Below are 16,813 nucleotides of genomic sequence, written 5' to 3' on the forward strand. Positions count from 1 at the left end.
CATTCATTTTAACAATCTGGGCTAGTTTGTCATTGCTATCCATTTGGATCATGATCTGTTTTGACATGAGTCAGTCTAGACCCAGGAGGCAGGTGTAGGGTGGTCAACCTGTCTTCTAGTGATTCCTTCTTCTGACTGACTGGAGTTTAGCTTATCCATTGCTTCTAACTTGTTGTGATACCCATCACAAAAGATCCCTCATCTGCTTTCAGCCAAAAGGTAACTAATAATAGTTCAGTGGGCTAGCCAACAATCGTGGTTTCTTTTCCCGACATGGAAAAAGATCACAGCCCCACTAATCTGGTCTTGTCTTGTAGTGCTTGTGCACAAAGCTCAGAGTTTTGTTTCAGGCTGCCAAGAGATTTCCACTGTCTTTTGACAGAAGCTGAAGTGGACTGGGCCTTAATATTATTTAATTTGATTACCTCCTGCTTAGAATACAGGGCCCTTGAAGAGTTTCTGTGCTATTGATCATGTGCTGTTCTTTCCATGGTAAATTGGTATCTAAACACTACCTCGACACTTTAAAAGGTGACTTTCCAACAGGAGACTGTCAATAGCAGGAACCGATCTATGCCTGTGTCAATGTATTTGGTACCTTTTCTAAAGGAAGCAAAAATGACAGCTTGTTGTGTGTTGAAATGGCTGACAAAGCTGGTGGGAAGCTCCTGGCAGAGTCTGTTGCGTGTTGACAGCATTTTGGGAATGCAGGTGGAGTATTTTTTGTCACATCCAGAATTTATTATTGGGTTGGCAGAACAATCTAAGACTGCTTCACACACACTACCTTGTGAAAGCTGGATGGATATGTGATCTATCACCATCAGGAATTGAACACCTACACTGCATGGTGGTTTTTGCTGGGGAGGCACACTACGTTCACAATCAAAAGCTCTGTGAGACTCTGGGATGTGCCAAGTAAGAAGCAGTAGGAGAGAATGGCCAATCCTTTTGCATCTCATATCCTTGAAGTTCCCACCTCTGTTTGAGAACTTCCCGTAGTAGCCAAGCAGGTATATGCTGACCTGCTTTGCTTGAAGTCATAAATCTGGCTTGTTACTTTTGTTTGGAATACACTGGGCTGATTGTCAGCTCAATAGTAACCTGCCTATCCCAAGTGAATGCTCTGATCAAATATTAGTGAAAGGTACAAACTAGTTTTAACCTCTTGGCTTCAGAATTCCTGCAAGCATGTTAGTGCCAAATACTCACTCCTGTTGTTGCAAGGCTGATCTTTTCCTACCCAGACAAATGTCCTAGCTCCAGTTCTCATTGCCAGAAGGATTCCAGTTTTCCAAAAGCGGTCTTCAAAAATCACATCTACTGAACTCTTCCTCTGTTTCCTTTTCCATTCTGCTGTTCAGGTTTGGACTAAACTGGTGTAAGATCCGGTTGAAGATCTGAAAGCTCCAACTGGGGAGCAACTGCCATACCATTTTGTGGTCCTAAATAGGGTAATTGTGGAAATAAAAAAAAAAAAACAAAAAAAATTTCGTGACTGATTTTGAAGCAAAGCACCCCAAATCTGTGGCAGAAGTTTTGTTATTACAGCCCCATTGTCTGTTGGTTAAGAAGAGATCTTGCTGGTGCTTTTGGAATGGGGGTGGAAGGTTTGGTGTGTGTGGATTCATTCACTTACTGAGGTGCCTTATGCCCTGCACTTTTATCTAGGGCTCAGTAAAATAGGCAACTAGTTTCCTCCAGAGCCTGGAGTGTTCTGAAGACCAGCCAATGCCCAAGGCTGCTAGACTAAGCACTTTGCCTTGAAAAGCTGCCTTACTACTTCTGCCCTAGGGAGAAAGGAGTTCAGAACTGGGTTTCCATTCCCAGAAATCATCAGGAAACTTCTCCATTCATCCAGTGTCCCTGGATTCACATGATCACAGTTCCTCTCGGTGAATGGTTTCTGTAGACAGAGTGTCAAGTAAAGCAGAAGCTTTGACACCACGAGTTTCTGGACCTACATTTAAAATTGCCTTAGATCCAGTGCTATCACCCTCTTCTTGCAAGCTGGAAGTCTTTCTTTAAAAAGGGTTTTTCCCTAGGGAGGAATAACATGTAAAAGATTCGTCCTGCACTTGGGTTCCTGTTTAAAGGGAGGTGGAGGGCTCCTTAGGGAAACTTCAGAAGTATTAAACCACCTCACCAGCACAGGGTGTGCATGTACTTGATGGCAGTCACTCTGCCTCACCATCTGTCTGTTCTTTTCCTCTGGTGGGGTTGGACTCTGTTCTGCGTGTCTGAGTAGTTTTTTGGGGAAAAGGGGAAACTACACCTGTACCCTGATATAATACTGTCCTCGGGAGCCAAAAAAATCTTACCGCATTATATCGAACTTGCTTTGATCTGCTGGAGTGCCCAGCTCTTCTCCCCCTCCCCCCCGAGTGCTGCTTTACTGCGTTATATCTGAATTTGTATTATATTGGGTCATGTTATATCGGGGTAGAGGTGTACATGGATACTTTAAAATTGCTAGGTTCTTGTGCTCTCATGTTCTTAACAGAGAAGGCTTTATCCCAGGTGGCAGTGACATAACACTGTAGAACAAAATGGGAGAGCTGTGTTCTAATGGTTTGAGCATGAGGTTAGAGGGCAGGAGACCTGGGTTTTATTTCCTGGTCTGCCACAAACTTGCCATGTCACCTGTTGAGTCCCTTAATGAGCTTGTGCCTCAGTTTTTCTCAACTCATAAAATGGAGTGAATTCATTGCCATGTTTAATTAAGTTCTTTGAGATCAGTGGAGGAAGGGATGGGTGAGATAGTTAGGGTTTGGATAAAATTTTCAAAAGCACCTACGTCCACTTTTTAAAATTGATGCAGTCACTTAAGAACCGAAGTTTAATTGAAAGTCAATGTCAGATTGTCACTGAGGCATTCTCTACACTAGAAAATGTTGTGGATAATTCCAACCAGTTCAGCAGTACCAGTGGAAGTATCTCTTTAGCCAAAGCTCTGGCAGGTTCCAGATTATAACTGAGATTGTGATTAAACCTGCTGGTGTAAAAAGTGTCAGAAGCTGCCAGAGTCTTGTCTGTGCTAAAACTCCCTGTAGTGCAACTGAACAGGTGTAAATTCTTCTAAAATTCCCTAGTGTAGATAAGGCCCTAGTGCCAACTTGACATACCATCTGCCACTGAGGCAGGCAAGCATTTCACGCACACAGCATTTGGAACACTGTTGTGTGGCAGTGCAGGCCATGGAGTGTGGATGTATAATGATCTTTGGAGTACCAAAATCATGTGTAAGGAGACTCACTTTCTCTAAAAACGTCAGTAGAATTTAATAAAATGCCAATATGATTTATTAAAACACTAAATAGAAGCACTCTGTACTACTTCTGTAGTATGTCTCCCTCCCTCTACCCCCAATGATTTGATCAGCTCCTGCCTAACCTTTATGCTCCAGTTTGGTGGTAACAGGGCCATCCCTATGAGTTCCAGATGGGTACCTTGGTTCTTGGACTGTCAAAGACTGAAATTATGTAGGCAGCTTACTTGGTCCCAGCGTTATGGTGGGGAAGGAATAGCACCTTGTTTCTCTCTCGTATCTCCTATATCAGAGGTTCTCAAACTTCATAGCACTGCAACACCCTTCTGACAACAAAAATTACCACATGACCCCAGGAGGGGGGACCGAAGTCTGAGCCCCTTCAAGCTCTGTCACCCTGGGGGTACCAAAGACCAAGGGCTTCAGCCTCAGGCACGGGGCCTGTAACCTGAGCCCCGTTGCTAGGGCTAAAACGCTGAGGTTTGGGCTTTGGCCCTGGGTGGTGAGGCTTCTGCTTCAGCCCTGGACCCCAGCAAGTCTAAGCCCCCCATTTTGGGGTCCCGACCCAGAGTTTGAGAACCGCTGTCCTAAATTCTTGAGCCCTCCCCTTTGGAGAGAGGGTTTGTTCCCATTGTTCACAAACTTTGAGCCTGGATTAGATATTTATTCTCCAAACTGGGTTAGTTGACAGCCATTATAGTTGAACTGACTTAGATCAAGTGTGGAGAAGCCACAAGCTCAGCATTGCTATTAGCCACCTTCCTGGGACAATCACACTGCTGCTTATTAGTGTCAGCAGGTTAAACTGTTTTAACCCTCTCCTCTGTGGACCCAGGAGTTGTCTTACGTGGCTGTTGAAAGACTAATATAGATGCAATTAACTGGTTTAGTTAAATCAACTTGGAGGGCAGCTGCATTGTAGGAAGATTATCTTTCCCAGTGGTAGTAGCTGTCTCATCATATTTGCATAGCATGCGTGGAACAAAAATAAAACTCAACACTCTGTTCTTCTGTTTGTATTCAGTTTACGTAAATGAGTCAAAAGAACTCAGGATAGTTTGGAGAAGCACTGATCAGGAACGGCCCAGGAAGTGATGAGGAAGAGAGAGGGACTTGTAGTGTTATCTGATGCTGCCATCAGTGTACACTGGGAGACTTCTGTGTTGCGTTGCTGCCGTGCATCAAAAAGCTCGTCTTTTTTTTTTAAACTCAAGTGTACCTTTTATTGATCTAAATTCAACCAGAAACAAAGGTGAAATAAAGATAGTTGTGTGGAAAGTTTCTGTGTTGTGATGGTTTATAAAAGATTAACTCTCCGAGATGAAAGTGGGATTTTGATTTAACTTTAGGAATGCTGCTTTTACAATGATCATGCTGCTCTGAGTAATCACTAGAGCATGTACCCTTTCCTTCTTCACAACCCCTATTTTAGTTTCACAGGTGGAATGTATTTAGGGTCCCAGCTGGGCTCATTTGATCTCATATGTTGCAAAAGTGGCTGTGCTAGTTTAGGTGCATGGATCAAAATGCAGACTCTTGTGGGTGCTGAGCACTTCTCAGTAGGGCTAGATTTCCAAAAGTGCTGACCTCCAATTTAGGCACCTAAATAAAGTGGCCAGATATTCAGTATGGGAGCAGCTTTTTTTTTTTTTTTTTAAATCTGGCCCTTAGATTTCATTATTCACTTCATTTGTGTAAATATCTGGACAAAGGTATTTCAGCGCAGAGTTACTAACTTTTACCTCTGGGGGGAGACAAGAAAAAGAACTGAAAACTAAATTTGCAAAGCAGAACACGAGCTTGTCACATTTTGTTTTGTAGATGGGTCTCATTTTGCAAACAAGATTCAAATAGAAGTTTCTTCAGTTGAAATGTTTCAAAAATTTTTACAAATGTACAGGAAATATGACATTTCTTGTTGTGTGTTTCTGGTGGGAAAATTGTCTATTCATGGAAGTGTGATGGAAAACAAAATGAGTTGCAAAATGAATGCTCACTAACTGAAAATGTTCGCACCATGTTTCTCAAACATCATGGCTTTCACACAGCTCTGTTACCTTTTAGTTTAAACCAATCACTTTCAACATTTTTTGATGCTGTGACTTTTTTGGATCACTGCTATTATTTGTATTATACTAATTTCTAGAGTTCCCAGTAGAGATCAAGGCACCATTACATTATATTCCTGTGAAAACACACACAGTCCCTGCCCCAAAGCACTTACCATCTGAACAGATTAGCTAAAAGTTAGAAGAAAGATGACAGATGGAGAATTGAGGCACAGAATGTTTGAGTGGTCTAGAGATCATGGCAAGGGTGTGTGCAGAGCCAGGGATATGATTCAGATCTGAGTCCTGGAGTATTATCCTTTCTCCGTACTCAAACACTGGTTGACTTAATGAAAAAATCAAAGCCTTTCTGTGCGTCCACAGTTTTGACTTTTAAATTACATTGTCTGCATCAAACTTAGTTGCTTTCGCTGGAAACATTGACATGAAATAATATAAAAGATTAAATAGACCTATTAACTTGGGTCATTCCCTGCAGATGTGGGATACATTCCTTATCAGGGTTTATATCCGATGTTAAACCAGTACTTTGCTTGACCTTAGCCAAAAGGACAAGATGCAACAGTGGGAAGTAGTGAATAAACTGCTGTGGGAGAGGGGAGAGTTTTCTCTTTGGATCATTAATAGGTGCAAGTGAGTTCATGTATAAAACATACCCTTCACGCGTAAGTATGAGCTATAGTGAAGTGTCGTGTGTATGCTCAGGGTTCTGTTATGGTAATCATAAGAGCAAAGATTAATTTGACTAGAAGAATTAATCTTTCAATTCTGATCAAATTTGCAGTTGCAAGAGAAACACATTTGGAAACCATTCTGGAACTGTTAATGACCCGCTCTATTCACATCGGTGAAATGAGTCAATCATAGGGTTAAAGTACTGCAAAAGTAGGGTGGTTTTCTCACACTCTAAAGTGAACTGAAATCTAGTTTTGTTTGAGACCCCAAATCATTAACAGAATTGTTTATATTTAAATTAGACACTGCTGAAAGCAAGATTTGACTTTTTTTTTTCAACATACTTGAAAAGATCTAAGGACAGAATTCTTTGTCTTGCAACTGTTTATATATATATACTAATCTCTTCAGGGACTGTTTCTGTGCTTACAGGAGGATGTGCTATTAGGCTGTATCCATTTCTGACTACTATTATCTCGAGGTAGCAGAGGGTGCTGTGCTTTACTTACACTACTTTAGGTGTTAATATTGCCATTTGGTGTGGACAACGTTGAGATCTTGGCAGCTGAAAGCTTTTCAGTTCAGTTTTTCAATGCATCTTTATCAAATGAGCTGCAGCAGTCCGCTCCTACGTTATATCACAAGTGGCCTTGTTTGCCAACACATGAAGAAAAGATGTTGGTTGCAAGGCTCATTTGAAAATCTGGCCCTTACAGACTAATCTGAAGTTACGAGATGCTGCTCTTGCCTAATGTTCCACTAACTAGCCATTCTCCCCTGGTAGATGCTGGACTCAGCAATAATTTTGAGTCACTGAAAGATACTTTACTTTGCTTTATGCATGTCACATGTTCCCTGACACTGCATAGCCCAGGGAATTACTCTTGCCTGGTTAACTGTGGTTAAACTCCGATCAGCACTTGATCATTACATTCTAAGATGATGTTAGTTTTTAAGATACAATAGGGTTTTTGACTTCAGGTGTATTTGCGGGTTGACCCAGCCCATCCTACCAGACTTGGACCAATATGATCAGGGCTTTTTGATATGTGTCATACAAAAACATCTCAGTGCTTCACAGCCAACTCCAGTACTTATGGGTCGCAGAGCAAGCTGGTTATGGAGTTACAGCAAAATACGTTGGAGACAATGTTTCTTTTGCTGCTCTGGCCCGTTGTCCTGCATGAAATGAAGTGGTAAAGCAGTCTTACACCTTGCTTGAAAAGGCAGGCAATGGAGTTGATGTTTAATTAGGTCATTGGCCATCTTTTTACATCATCCACACAATGGGTAACAGCAGGGCTGTATAAAGAATGCCAGAAGACCTACCTTCTGTCTCTGGGTAACCGAGGATAATGCATTTTTTCTTATTTTTCCTTGGCATTGTTTCATGTTCCTTTAAAAAAAAATTGAATTTAATTGGTGCAGCTATTTCAGTAAACTCTGCACCTCTGATTTATAGAGAAGTCTCAACACTGTTGAGTCTCTTTCATTTTGGTGTATGATAAAATGCATGAAAGTTGGCTTGATTAGAGCATGGGAGATTCAGAACTAGTGTCCTTGTTAGTTTCAGACCTCCTGCTGCTAGATCTGATACGTTAAATAACTTCACTTCATGGTTCAGGAGGAAAACAAGCTATTAAACGTTTTCCCATTTTTGGAGGCAGCTGGTTTCCGTTGAAGAAAAATGTGTATTCTAGAAATGTCAAGTCTCATAGTCTTGTGGGAATTAAAATTGTCAGAGAGGAAAAGCTTCCTCATAGCAGGTGGGAAGCAGTGGCAGTGTTTATAGAAGGAGACAAAGGCCATATGTATATTGAGAATTTGCCCTGTGATACCCTAGTATAGACTAGAGAAACGATGAATTTTACTGGTGCAGCTTTACCCTGGTTTCAAGCAGAGGGAAGCTGCTTGGGCACAAATGGGGTTTACAGGGTCTTTTTCACCAGTAACTGAAATCCCCAGTATAGAGAAGGTCAAAAAGTGGCCTTCAGCAGAAGAACATACAGTCATGTTAACTGACTATTGTCAGGGCTAAATGACGGGGCAGAGGTGAGTTGCTGGAAGCATGTGTAATGATGCCCCCTGGGTTCATCTGTGGATCTTAAAAGCAGGACCAGACCCATTAGCTTAAAGGCATCTATATCTGATCTAGGTGCTAGAGCAGGGGTCAGTGTGCTGAGTCTTCATTTATTCACTCTAGTTTAAGGTTTCGCGTGCCAGTAATACATTTTAACCTTTTAGAAGGTCTCTTTCCATAAGTCTATAATATATAACTAAACTATCGTTGTATGTAAAGTAAATAAGGTTTTAAAAGTGTTTAAGAAACTGCATTTTAATTTAATTTTAAATGAAGAGCCCCCCAGACCAGTGGCCAGGACCCAGGCAGGGCAAGTGCCACTGAAAATCAGCTCGCGTGCTGCCTTTGGCACATGTGCCATAGGTTGCCTACCCCTGGTCTAAATGGACGATCCATATAGGTTTTGCCCTTTCTGGCTCCCATCTCTCCCTGCAATATGGAGTCTCACGAACACCTCACATACTTTTCAAGTTCAGAAGACAGTAGCATGTGCATTTAAGAGGTAATGCAACGACAGTACCAGCAGCGGGTGGGGGGACACTGCTACCACATAAAGAAGCATTAGGAGGTTCTTTCAAATGAACCTTTGCTCTGATTACTCTTATTGACAGTGCCTACGGGAGTTTCAGCTTCTCCCTTTCGGTGATGCCAATGGCTGAGAAGCAGCTCAGCTGCAACTCTTGACATGAAACTGACACAGCAGGGACTGGAGCTTTCAGAAGCGGCCCTTAAGTCCCGGGTCCCTGCTGCCCAAAAAACTCATATGGCTGCTTCTAGGGACCACTGTGCTCCCCACTGCCTTCCCCTTTGAGATGCAGATCCCCTGCGATGCAAGACCTACCCAGATCACTCCGCAGTTTGCGCATTTTAAACCTGAGCTCTCTTGGGGGCTGAAAGCTGCCCAGATGGGGGGTCACTCTCGCCCGAGCTGAAGTGTCACTGTGTTAGGATGCATAGACATGGCAAGAGCCACCCTGTCTCCATCTGCTCTTTCCAGAGGCTAAAAAACCCCTCCAACCCCAGCACTGCCTGGCCGGCTCAGGGGCGCTGGGGTTGCGGCCCCCTCCTGGGCAGATGCAGTGCCAGAGAAGGGGAGAGGAGAGTAGGAGCATGAGGTGGCAGTGGGGCCATACAAAGAGGGCTGCCAGTTGCGACTCGCGGCACCTTGCACCAGTCCAGGCTCCCCCTTTAAAGTCCTGGGGCCAGGAGAGAATCACACAAGCCGCTCATGCAGCATCTGAGAGCCTTAACGCGGCTGCTTCCCAGTGCTTCCTGAGCCCTGTGGGCAGGGGCTTCGGAACTCGCATCCAAGATAACCGAGGTGCCTTTCCGCTGCCCCTTGGGGAAGAATCCCTGGCTGGTGGCTGCCTGCCCTTCTTGGAGGAACTCCCTGTCGGAAAGCAGCGGGCTGAGTGGGGCCGGCAGCCGGGACCCCAGAGCAGCAGTGGGCGGCCCCACTCAGCCCACTGCCGGCCTGGGGTTTCTTTCACCGAGGCTGGCAGCGGGCTGAGCGGGGCCGGCGGCCGGGACCTCGGCTGGCAGCAGTGTGCCATTAAAAATCGGCTCTGGCACGCGTACTGTAGGTTGCCGACCCCTGTGCTAGAGGGAGGCAGAGGTGGAGTTTTAGCATGGATTACACATGGATGTGGAGTAGGTGGTCAGTTGATGTGGGGTGAAGAATGCAGGAGGTAAATGCAAGCAGTGGGATAGGGTGGAGAGGGTAGGTATGCTTTTTGCAAGCTGATGATGATCAGCTGGTTTAGTCTCTTGTCTATTGAAACTGATTTTGTCTCCAACTTTCTTTCAGGGTTTCCACGGTCCTTATCCCTTTGGACAGTCTTAAAAACAAACAAAAAAACGGGTACCGTCGAGGAGAATTTAACAAAGAACTGACTCATGGGGGACAGAGAGGGGTTCTTATGGCTTCTAGAAGACACGGCATGGATCCCCTTCTCTGCCTCCGCAACCTGGATAAAGAAGAAAACAAACAAAAACCAATAACTTAAGACTAGTGGTTTCCAGAGGAAAACAAAACTAAAGTATGCATGTGTGAATGCTGAATTTTAGGAGTGCTGTTCAGTGCTACGAGAGAGAGAAAATACACCAACACCATGTTTTTTTTTTTTTTTTTTTAGAAGTCATTATCACAATTAATTAGGTAGCTGAAAAAGTTTAAAAAAATTAAAATGAAAGCCATCTTTTTAAAAGAAAAAAAAATAATTATTTTGCCTACAGAGCGGTTGTAGTTTGAGCAAATGTTTAATTTTTTTGTTTGTTTCCTGTTCATAATTTTTTTAATAAGGGACAGAGTGCATTTTTATGGAACTGTCGTGTTTGCTTGCTACAGAACGGGAGCTTGCTTAGCATCTTCTGGGGTTCATGCAGTGACTTCTCTTTGTGTATTGGATGTTTTTAATGTGTGATTGGGCTAGCACCCAGCTCTGTGAATTTCAGTGGTATCAGCCATTTTTAGTTATCAAACTTTTAATCTTCAGTTTGTGTATGTTTCCCTTTTGACCTTAGTGTTATTGGAAACCTCAGTGAAGACCAAACTGTTGCATTAGGATGGGAGGACTCCAGCATTGAGTTAACCTGGGAGGTTCATTTTTCTCTTGGAACTTGAAATATACATACACATATTTCAGTAAGAAACAGATTTACTAGAGTTCCAAAGCTGGTCCTAAATGATGGGTATTTTAAAATGCGGTTTTGTTTGTCAAATATTGATGTCCAGTAGCTGTGCCTAGGACAGCCAGGCAAGTGTATCTGTCTTGTGCCAAGAGGAAATTAACTTTCTGTAGCTGTAGTTCACCAAACAGTAATTATAAAGTTATACAAAAGTCATGCCCCTTTAGGTTTAAACCTCGCATCCCTACCCTTTTTATATAAGTATAATTTTAATTCCGCTCTCCTGTGATTAAAGTACTAGCTTAGGAGGTATAGGCCAATTGTTTTTGAATGTAGAGCAAGAAGTTGAATCATCAGCTGGATTCCACAGTAGCGCCTTGTATTCTTTCGCCTTTTTACTGGCCTGTAGCTTCTTTGAGGCTCTAGCTTTCTAGATGGGTCTCATCAAGCCTCCTGTTCAGAAGAGGAAGAGCTTTTCTGGACATGAGGGTCACTTACCTGTGAGCGTCCTTGGAGGAATGATAGCCATGTGCAAATGAGACCGTGCAGAGCAATTGCAGAGAGTGGCGGAGTTATGTTTCAGACTCTGCGGGTCACTGAGAGACAAGCAGCCCAGGTACTTGGGAAGAGAATGGGTTTTTTGGAGAGGAGGCACTAATTCAGAAACTTGAACCAGGCCGTAACAGCCATCTGCCAAAGATACAATAATATGCAACGTCCCCCATCCTCCTCCTCCTCCAACTCCCCTCCCCCCATCCCAAACTACCCATTCATGTTGGGAGCTGAGTGCATGGTATGCCTGCTGGCGAGAGCGATGCAAGGCTTTGGGCTGGCCTAGTCTGCACCTAAGCACCAGTGTTTGCTTGGTTGACTTAAGCAGAGTTTCATTTTCAGTGCAGTTTCCATGGGCCTTATTCTCCCAGGCATATGGGTAGCTCCTGTTGAGGCTAGTGGGAATTGTTGGTATCCTGCCAAGGAAGAATTAGACCGTTGGTGAGGCATTTGGATACTTGTAGTCTCTAGAACCCAGTGAACAGCTACCCTGGTGTTACTCCATTAATGGGTGTTTGATATTTTAGTTTCTGTTGGACACTGGATTTCGAAGGCCATGTTCCCTTTTAAGATTGGAAGTTTCCCTTTCGTCTCCCTCTAAACACACAGATGGGGCTGGGGACAGGGTTGTAATGGATCGCTCCTTGGATGAAGAAGGTCAGGGTGTTTGGAGGAAGATCCTGCCTGGCTTACACAGCTCTGGTTGGGGAGTTAACCTGAAGGCTTGTGGTGGGATGGCTGCCTGCTAGACTTGGAGAAGGGGGTGCAGATCCACGTTTATGCTTTGAATGCAGTTTAGGAGGTGGAGGCTGCATTTGGTTAGCTGTAGTTGTAAGACCCTGTATATGTCTTGTAAAATCCCTCTTGCTGTGGGCGAGATATGTTATTCACAAGTCACAAGGAAGCAAGTGTGTAAACCGTCATGGTGAAGTGTGGGCAAGGTTTGAACTGTCATGACAAGCATGCAAGGCACGACCACATGCACATCCAGTACCCAGCATGTTGCATCCCCCACTCCCGGGCGTCCCTTCTGGAAGTGTTGCTGTTAGTTGAGGTGACAAGGCTGCTCATTGGTCTCTTCACAGCAGCTTCATCCGTCTGTTGTGTAGAGGAGGAGGAACAAGGAGTTCTGGGTTTCTGACTGCTGCCATCACTGGGCCCAGAACTCTGCAAACCTTGTACTGGCAGGGGCCACTGGGCGACCCTCAAAGCCAGCTTGCCTGACTCTGGTTTTCTCTTCTGCTGTTCCCAGGCAGGTAGGGTTCACCTGAGCAAACTGATGGCCATGTTCACATCCACCTGTCACCAATACAAAGATTGAGTTTTGTTCCTTTCTCTAAAGAAAGCTATCATACACCCCCAGTTGTTCCTGTGCCTTCTCAGTCCATTCTGCACAGATCTCAATGTTGTCTCCTCTCCTGAGCGTGTCTAAGTCTACCGTGCCCTTGCGATTGGGTCGTTCACAGAGTGAAGAAAGGCAAGGCCTGATTTGAGCTGCAGTTGCAATAAGTCAGCCTGTCAACGCTAGCATATTACAGCTGTTTCCTAGGAAATCGGTCAGGAGCATAAACACAACCCTTATCAGTGGGCATGATCTCTCTATAAATAACGGCAAAAGGCTCATAACTGTTTCAAGGTGTCGGTTAGTGTGATAATACTCGTGTGATAACGAAGGGAAGATGTTTAAACTGGTAATTAATCTGCTTCTTGTTTCTTCTCTCCAGTGAAAACTGAGTCCCCTGGTAATCAGCGACGCACCCAGTCCCAAATTTAAGCTACTCTTAAGTCTGCAACATTTTCAAAAGAGGATTTCAGGGGTGCTCAGCAAAGGTCTCAGCTAGTCATCGTTGGGGCTGAAATTGCACTGCTTTCCTGGGGCAACATTTTCAAGGCGGGAGGGGGGCTAACGTTAGGCACCTAAACCAAAAATAGCCAGATATTTTTCAGACGTGCTGAGCACCCAAGTTTCTCATTGATCTCAGCAGGGAGAACCTCTGAAAACCAGACTGAAACACATACCTAATTTCAGGCACTCACATTTTAAAATGTGATCTAGGAATCAGAGCCTCAGCAAATGGTTACCTGTTTGAGACTGCTGGGCAAGGGAAGAGGCCCAACAAAGCTTGCCCTATGCTGTGTTACCCAAGCCAGACTGGTGTCCCTGACTTTGGGAACAAAGGGACTGGTACCCACTGGTCTGAGACAGGCTGTAGCTATGGAGGGGCTGCAGTTGGCTCTGGTCCCTGCTTTTCTTTGGCTGCTGCTGTTGTGGGGAGGAGGGTCTTGGAGTCCTGAGAGGGCACAGCAAATGGAGATCTCTTCAAAAAAGGAAATTTAAACTTCCAATACATATTTGTTTTTTAAATGGAACCTCGAGCGTGGTGTGAGCTGTTGAGTCTGGAAATGCCTGGTAACCCCTGTGTCTCACTATGTGACTCACGTCTGGGTTGCATATATATCCTGTCCCATGGCTGGGAAAGCCTGGGTAAGCTTTGCGCCCCTCTGGCTGGAAATGCGCTCTGTACCTGGGAAGGGGTGTCTAGCCTGCTTTGGCATGGTAGGGAGTATCTGCTGCCCTATGTCTTGAGGGGTGTGTGTGCGTGTGGGGTGGGGAGAAAGAGTGCATCCTGAAACCTCCAGGGTTTGGGAGATGTCTGGGATCCCACAACTGGGGATGCAAGTGCAATCCCAGACCTCATGGGTGTGAGCATAATCGGAATCTGCAGGGCTAGGAAATACACACTGTCCCCTGTTTCTGTTTTTTTTTCTTGTGTGAGTGAGTGGTTGGTTCTGCAGCCTGTTGTTATTCCCTCTGGGGGGAGTGCATGTGTAGAACAGGATGGCGTGTTGCCTCATTGAGTCTGGGAGAAGTCTGATGATAGCACATTGGGTATAATACAAAAAAAGGAAGCTTTTTCCTTTAATGTATAAATGAATATTTGTATGATTAAATTAACACAGAAAAAATTACCTTCAGCTGTCTATAGAGTTTTTTTTATTGAAGGCGCGAATGGTTTCTAGTCTCCTGTGACCTGTGCAGTGTTTGTTAAATGCACCTCCTTTGCTTCCATCCCCAGATCATTGAGATTGCCGGGCAGACATCACAAGTGTGCCGTAAAACTCAACATTACCTCTTCTTTCCCCATGAATAAATGTAAGGAGAAAATTTTAAAGGAAATAAATTCAGGGTGCATTGGCTGCATGAAATAAAACAAAGCACTTTTCCAGTCCAGATATAAATGCCAACAAGACTAAACACTGGAGGAGGGATCATTTGAAAAACAGATGGCTTCACATAGGAGTTGACATGAAAAATGACCTGCTAGAAAGGAGCCCTGATACTGCAATCTTTTTCATGCAGGTAAATCCCCATTAGGGCTCCACATGGATACAGGGTGCCTATATGGGACAGTTTACAGCATTTGGGCCACTCTTTTTTTTTTTTGAGTGCTGAGACAGATGTTCAGGGGAAAGTACCTTGTCTTAGGGGCCGAGAGAGTAAAAGCTCCGGCAAACAGTGCCTTCAGAGGCAAGGTTGGACTTGGGCCATCACTAGTCTCTGCCTGTGGCTTTAGGAAGTAGAGATCCTTCCCAAATTCTTACCATAGATCAGGTTTTCATTGTTGGGTAAATGGAGACTGCAACAGATGTCAAGACATGGCTAAGATGGTGGCAAAATTATGGTGAGCAACTTGTCTTGAAGTGCATGGAGATACGTATTTCCAAAAGCCTATGGTAATATTTAATGCAAAGCCTGCTGAAGGATGGATTGCTGAAGGCATGTTCTTAACCTCTCCGAGTACTGGCACAGGGTCACCAGGCATGGTGTGACAGAGCTACAATAGACACACACATACACCCCACACCCCCATAGTTGGGGTCCTCACAATCGATCTGCTAGTGTAATGAAGTGGTTTGTGGCTAGATGTTGCCACAAACAAGCCCACGAGGGGGGGCTCCATGTTACAAAGGGTTGGTGGCCTTTTCCTGGCAAAGGTGATGTCTTTTGGTTACACCAGTCTTAAGCTGAAGTCTTTGAGTGATCGTCAAGGGTTAGCCCCAAGCAAATCATGCTTTGATGGCCCAGCACAGCTGACAGTGGTAAGTACTCTTACAGCAAATACATCCAGCCTCTTGGGTCATTGCAGAGGGAGGTGAAGTGGGGAGGGAAGGGAAGCAGCATGAGCCACTAGCTGGCAATCCGAAAGTAGTCATGGAAGAGGTCAGGGTTGGCTCCAGGTTTTCTGCCGCCCCAAGCATCAAAAAAAAAAAAAAAAAAAAGCGATCGGTGGCACTTCAGCGGCAGCCCAATCACACCACTCCATTTTTTGGCGGCACTTTGGCAGCGGGTCCTTCACTCCCTCGCTTCCTCTTCGGTGGCATCCCAAAGAGAGAGAGAGGGATTGAGGGACCCGCTGCCAAATTCCTGCTGAAGATCCGGATGGGCTGCCCCAATAGCGGACGGCATGCCGGCCCTTTGTATCGGCCGCCCCAAGCACCTGCTTCTTTAGCTGGTGCCTGGAGTCGGCCCTGGAAGAGGTGCAGAAGTCCCAAGTTGATGAGCCTCTTTCGTAAGAGGTGGGATATACTCCACCAGCAGATAGAGCAGTCACAAACTCAACCAGTTCTAGTTGCGTTCTTCCCCTTCCAACTAGCATTCCTCCATCTTCTCCCAATGACCCCAGTTACCTCGGCTGATGCATTGACTCCAAAGGAGATGCACTGATTTATAGCACCTGAGGATCTGACCCATCAGTCGGTATTTTGGCTTGTCACTGGGAGAGGGAAGTGTGTGTGAAATTCATGTATTGTTAAGGCCTATGGACAATTAGAGAGACAAGGTGGATGAGGTAATATCTTTCATTGGGCCAACTTCTGTTCATGAAAGAAACAAGCTTTTGAGCCATTCACAGCACTTCTGGTCTGGGAATATGGACAGATATGACTGTCTAAGCTGACCTGCATCAGGCAGGCCAGAGAATCTCACCCAGTTGAGTCTAATGCTCTGCCTATATGGAGCAGTTTAGTTGGAGCTATTCACTTGCTTACGTGTGGTTTCATTATTAATCCCTGTGAGAAGTGTCAGTGTGATTTTTACATTTGAATAAGTGCCTGGAGCTTTTATATGCCGTTTAACCTTGTTTGAAAATTTTGCTGGGAACAGACATCCTGCTGCGTATGCCCATTGCTGTTTGTTCTGTGCCTGGAAATGAACGCACCCCTTGACTCCTTGGTGCTCCCAGGTGTTTTTAAACTCACTCTGTGTTTGGATAGTTTGAGATCCCCCCCCCCCCTTACTTTTCTTTACTAGTTATTTGCTTGAAATAATCTGTTTGTCTTTAGGGCTGCAACCTGTCAGGAGTTCATCAGGGCAAGGCAATCAGATCACACCTTCATTAACGCACTGTCTTTGGAGCAGGACAAGTAACTTTGGTGATTACTCTAACACAGGTCATTTTAATGAAGCAGTATGCCATGACGCATGCATGGTGGATCTGTGCTGCGTGTGTGGGCAAGGCTAGTGGCCAAGGCAAACAGTTG

The 16,813-nt window shown here is 44.7% G+C and overlaps 1 protein-coding gene across 2 annotated transcripts in view; it reads left to right on the forward strand.

Moving 5' to 3' along the window:
- Positions 1-14,242, forward strand: part of ILRUN (inflammation and lipid regulator with UBA-like and NBR1-like domains) — a 55,262-nt gene extending 41,020 nt beyond the window's left edge. Inside the window, exon 5 of one of the 2 annotated variants that reach the window (XM_045014649.1) lies at positions 4,293-4,449. In XM_045014649.1, coding sequence (XP_044870584.1) covers positions 4,293-4,301 — 9 coding nt within the window. In that variant the 3' untranslated portion in view covers positions 4,302-4,449. Of the gene's footprint in view, positions 1-4,292; positions 4,450-9,899 lie in introns of those variants that run through there. The other variant, XM_045014646.1, reaches the window with a different exon arrangement.
- Positions 14,243-16,813: the final 2,571 nt, after the last annotated feature.

This window comes from Mauremys mutica, chromosome 4 (genome assembly GCF_020497125.1).
Source record: "Mauremys mutica isolate MM-2020 ecotype Southern chromosome 4, ASM2049712v1, whole genome shotgun sequence".
NCBI classification, from domain to species: Eukaryota; Metazoa; Chordata; order Testudines; family Geoemydidae; genus Mauremys; species Mauremys mutica.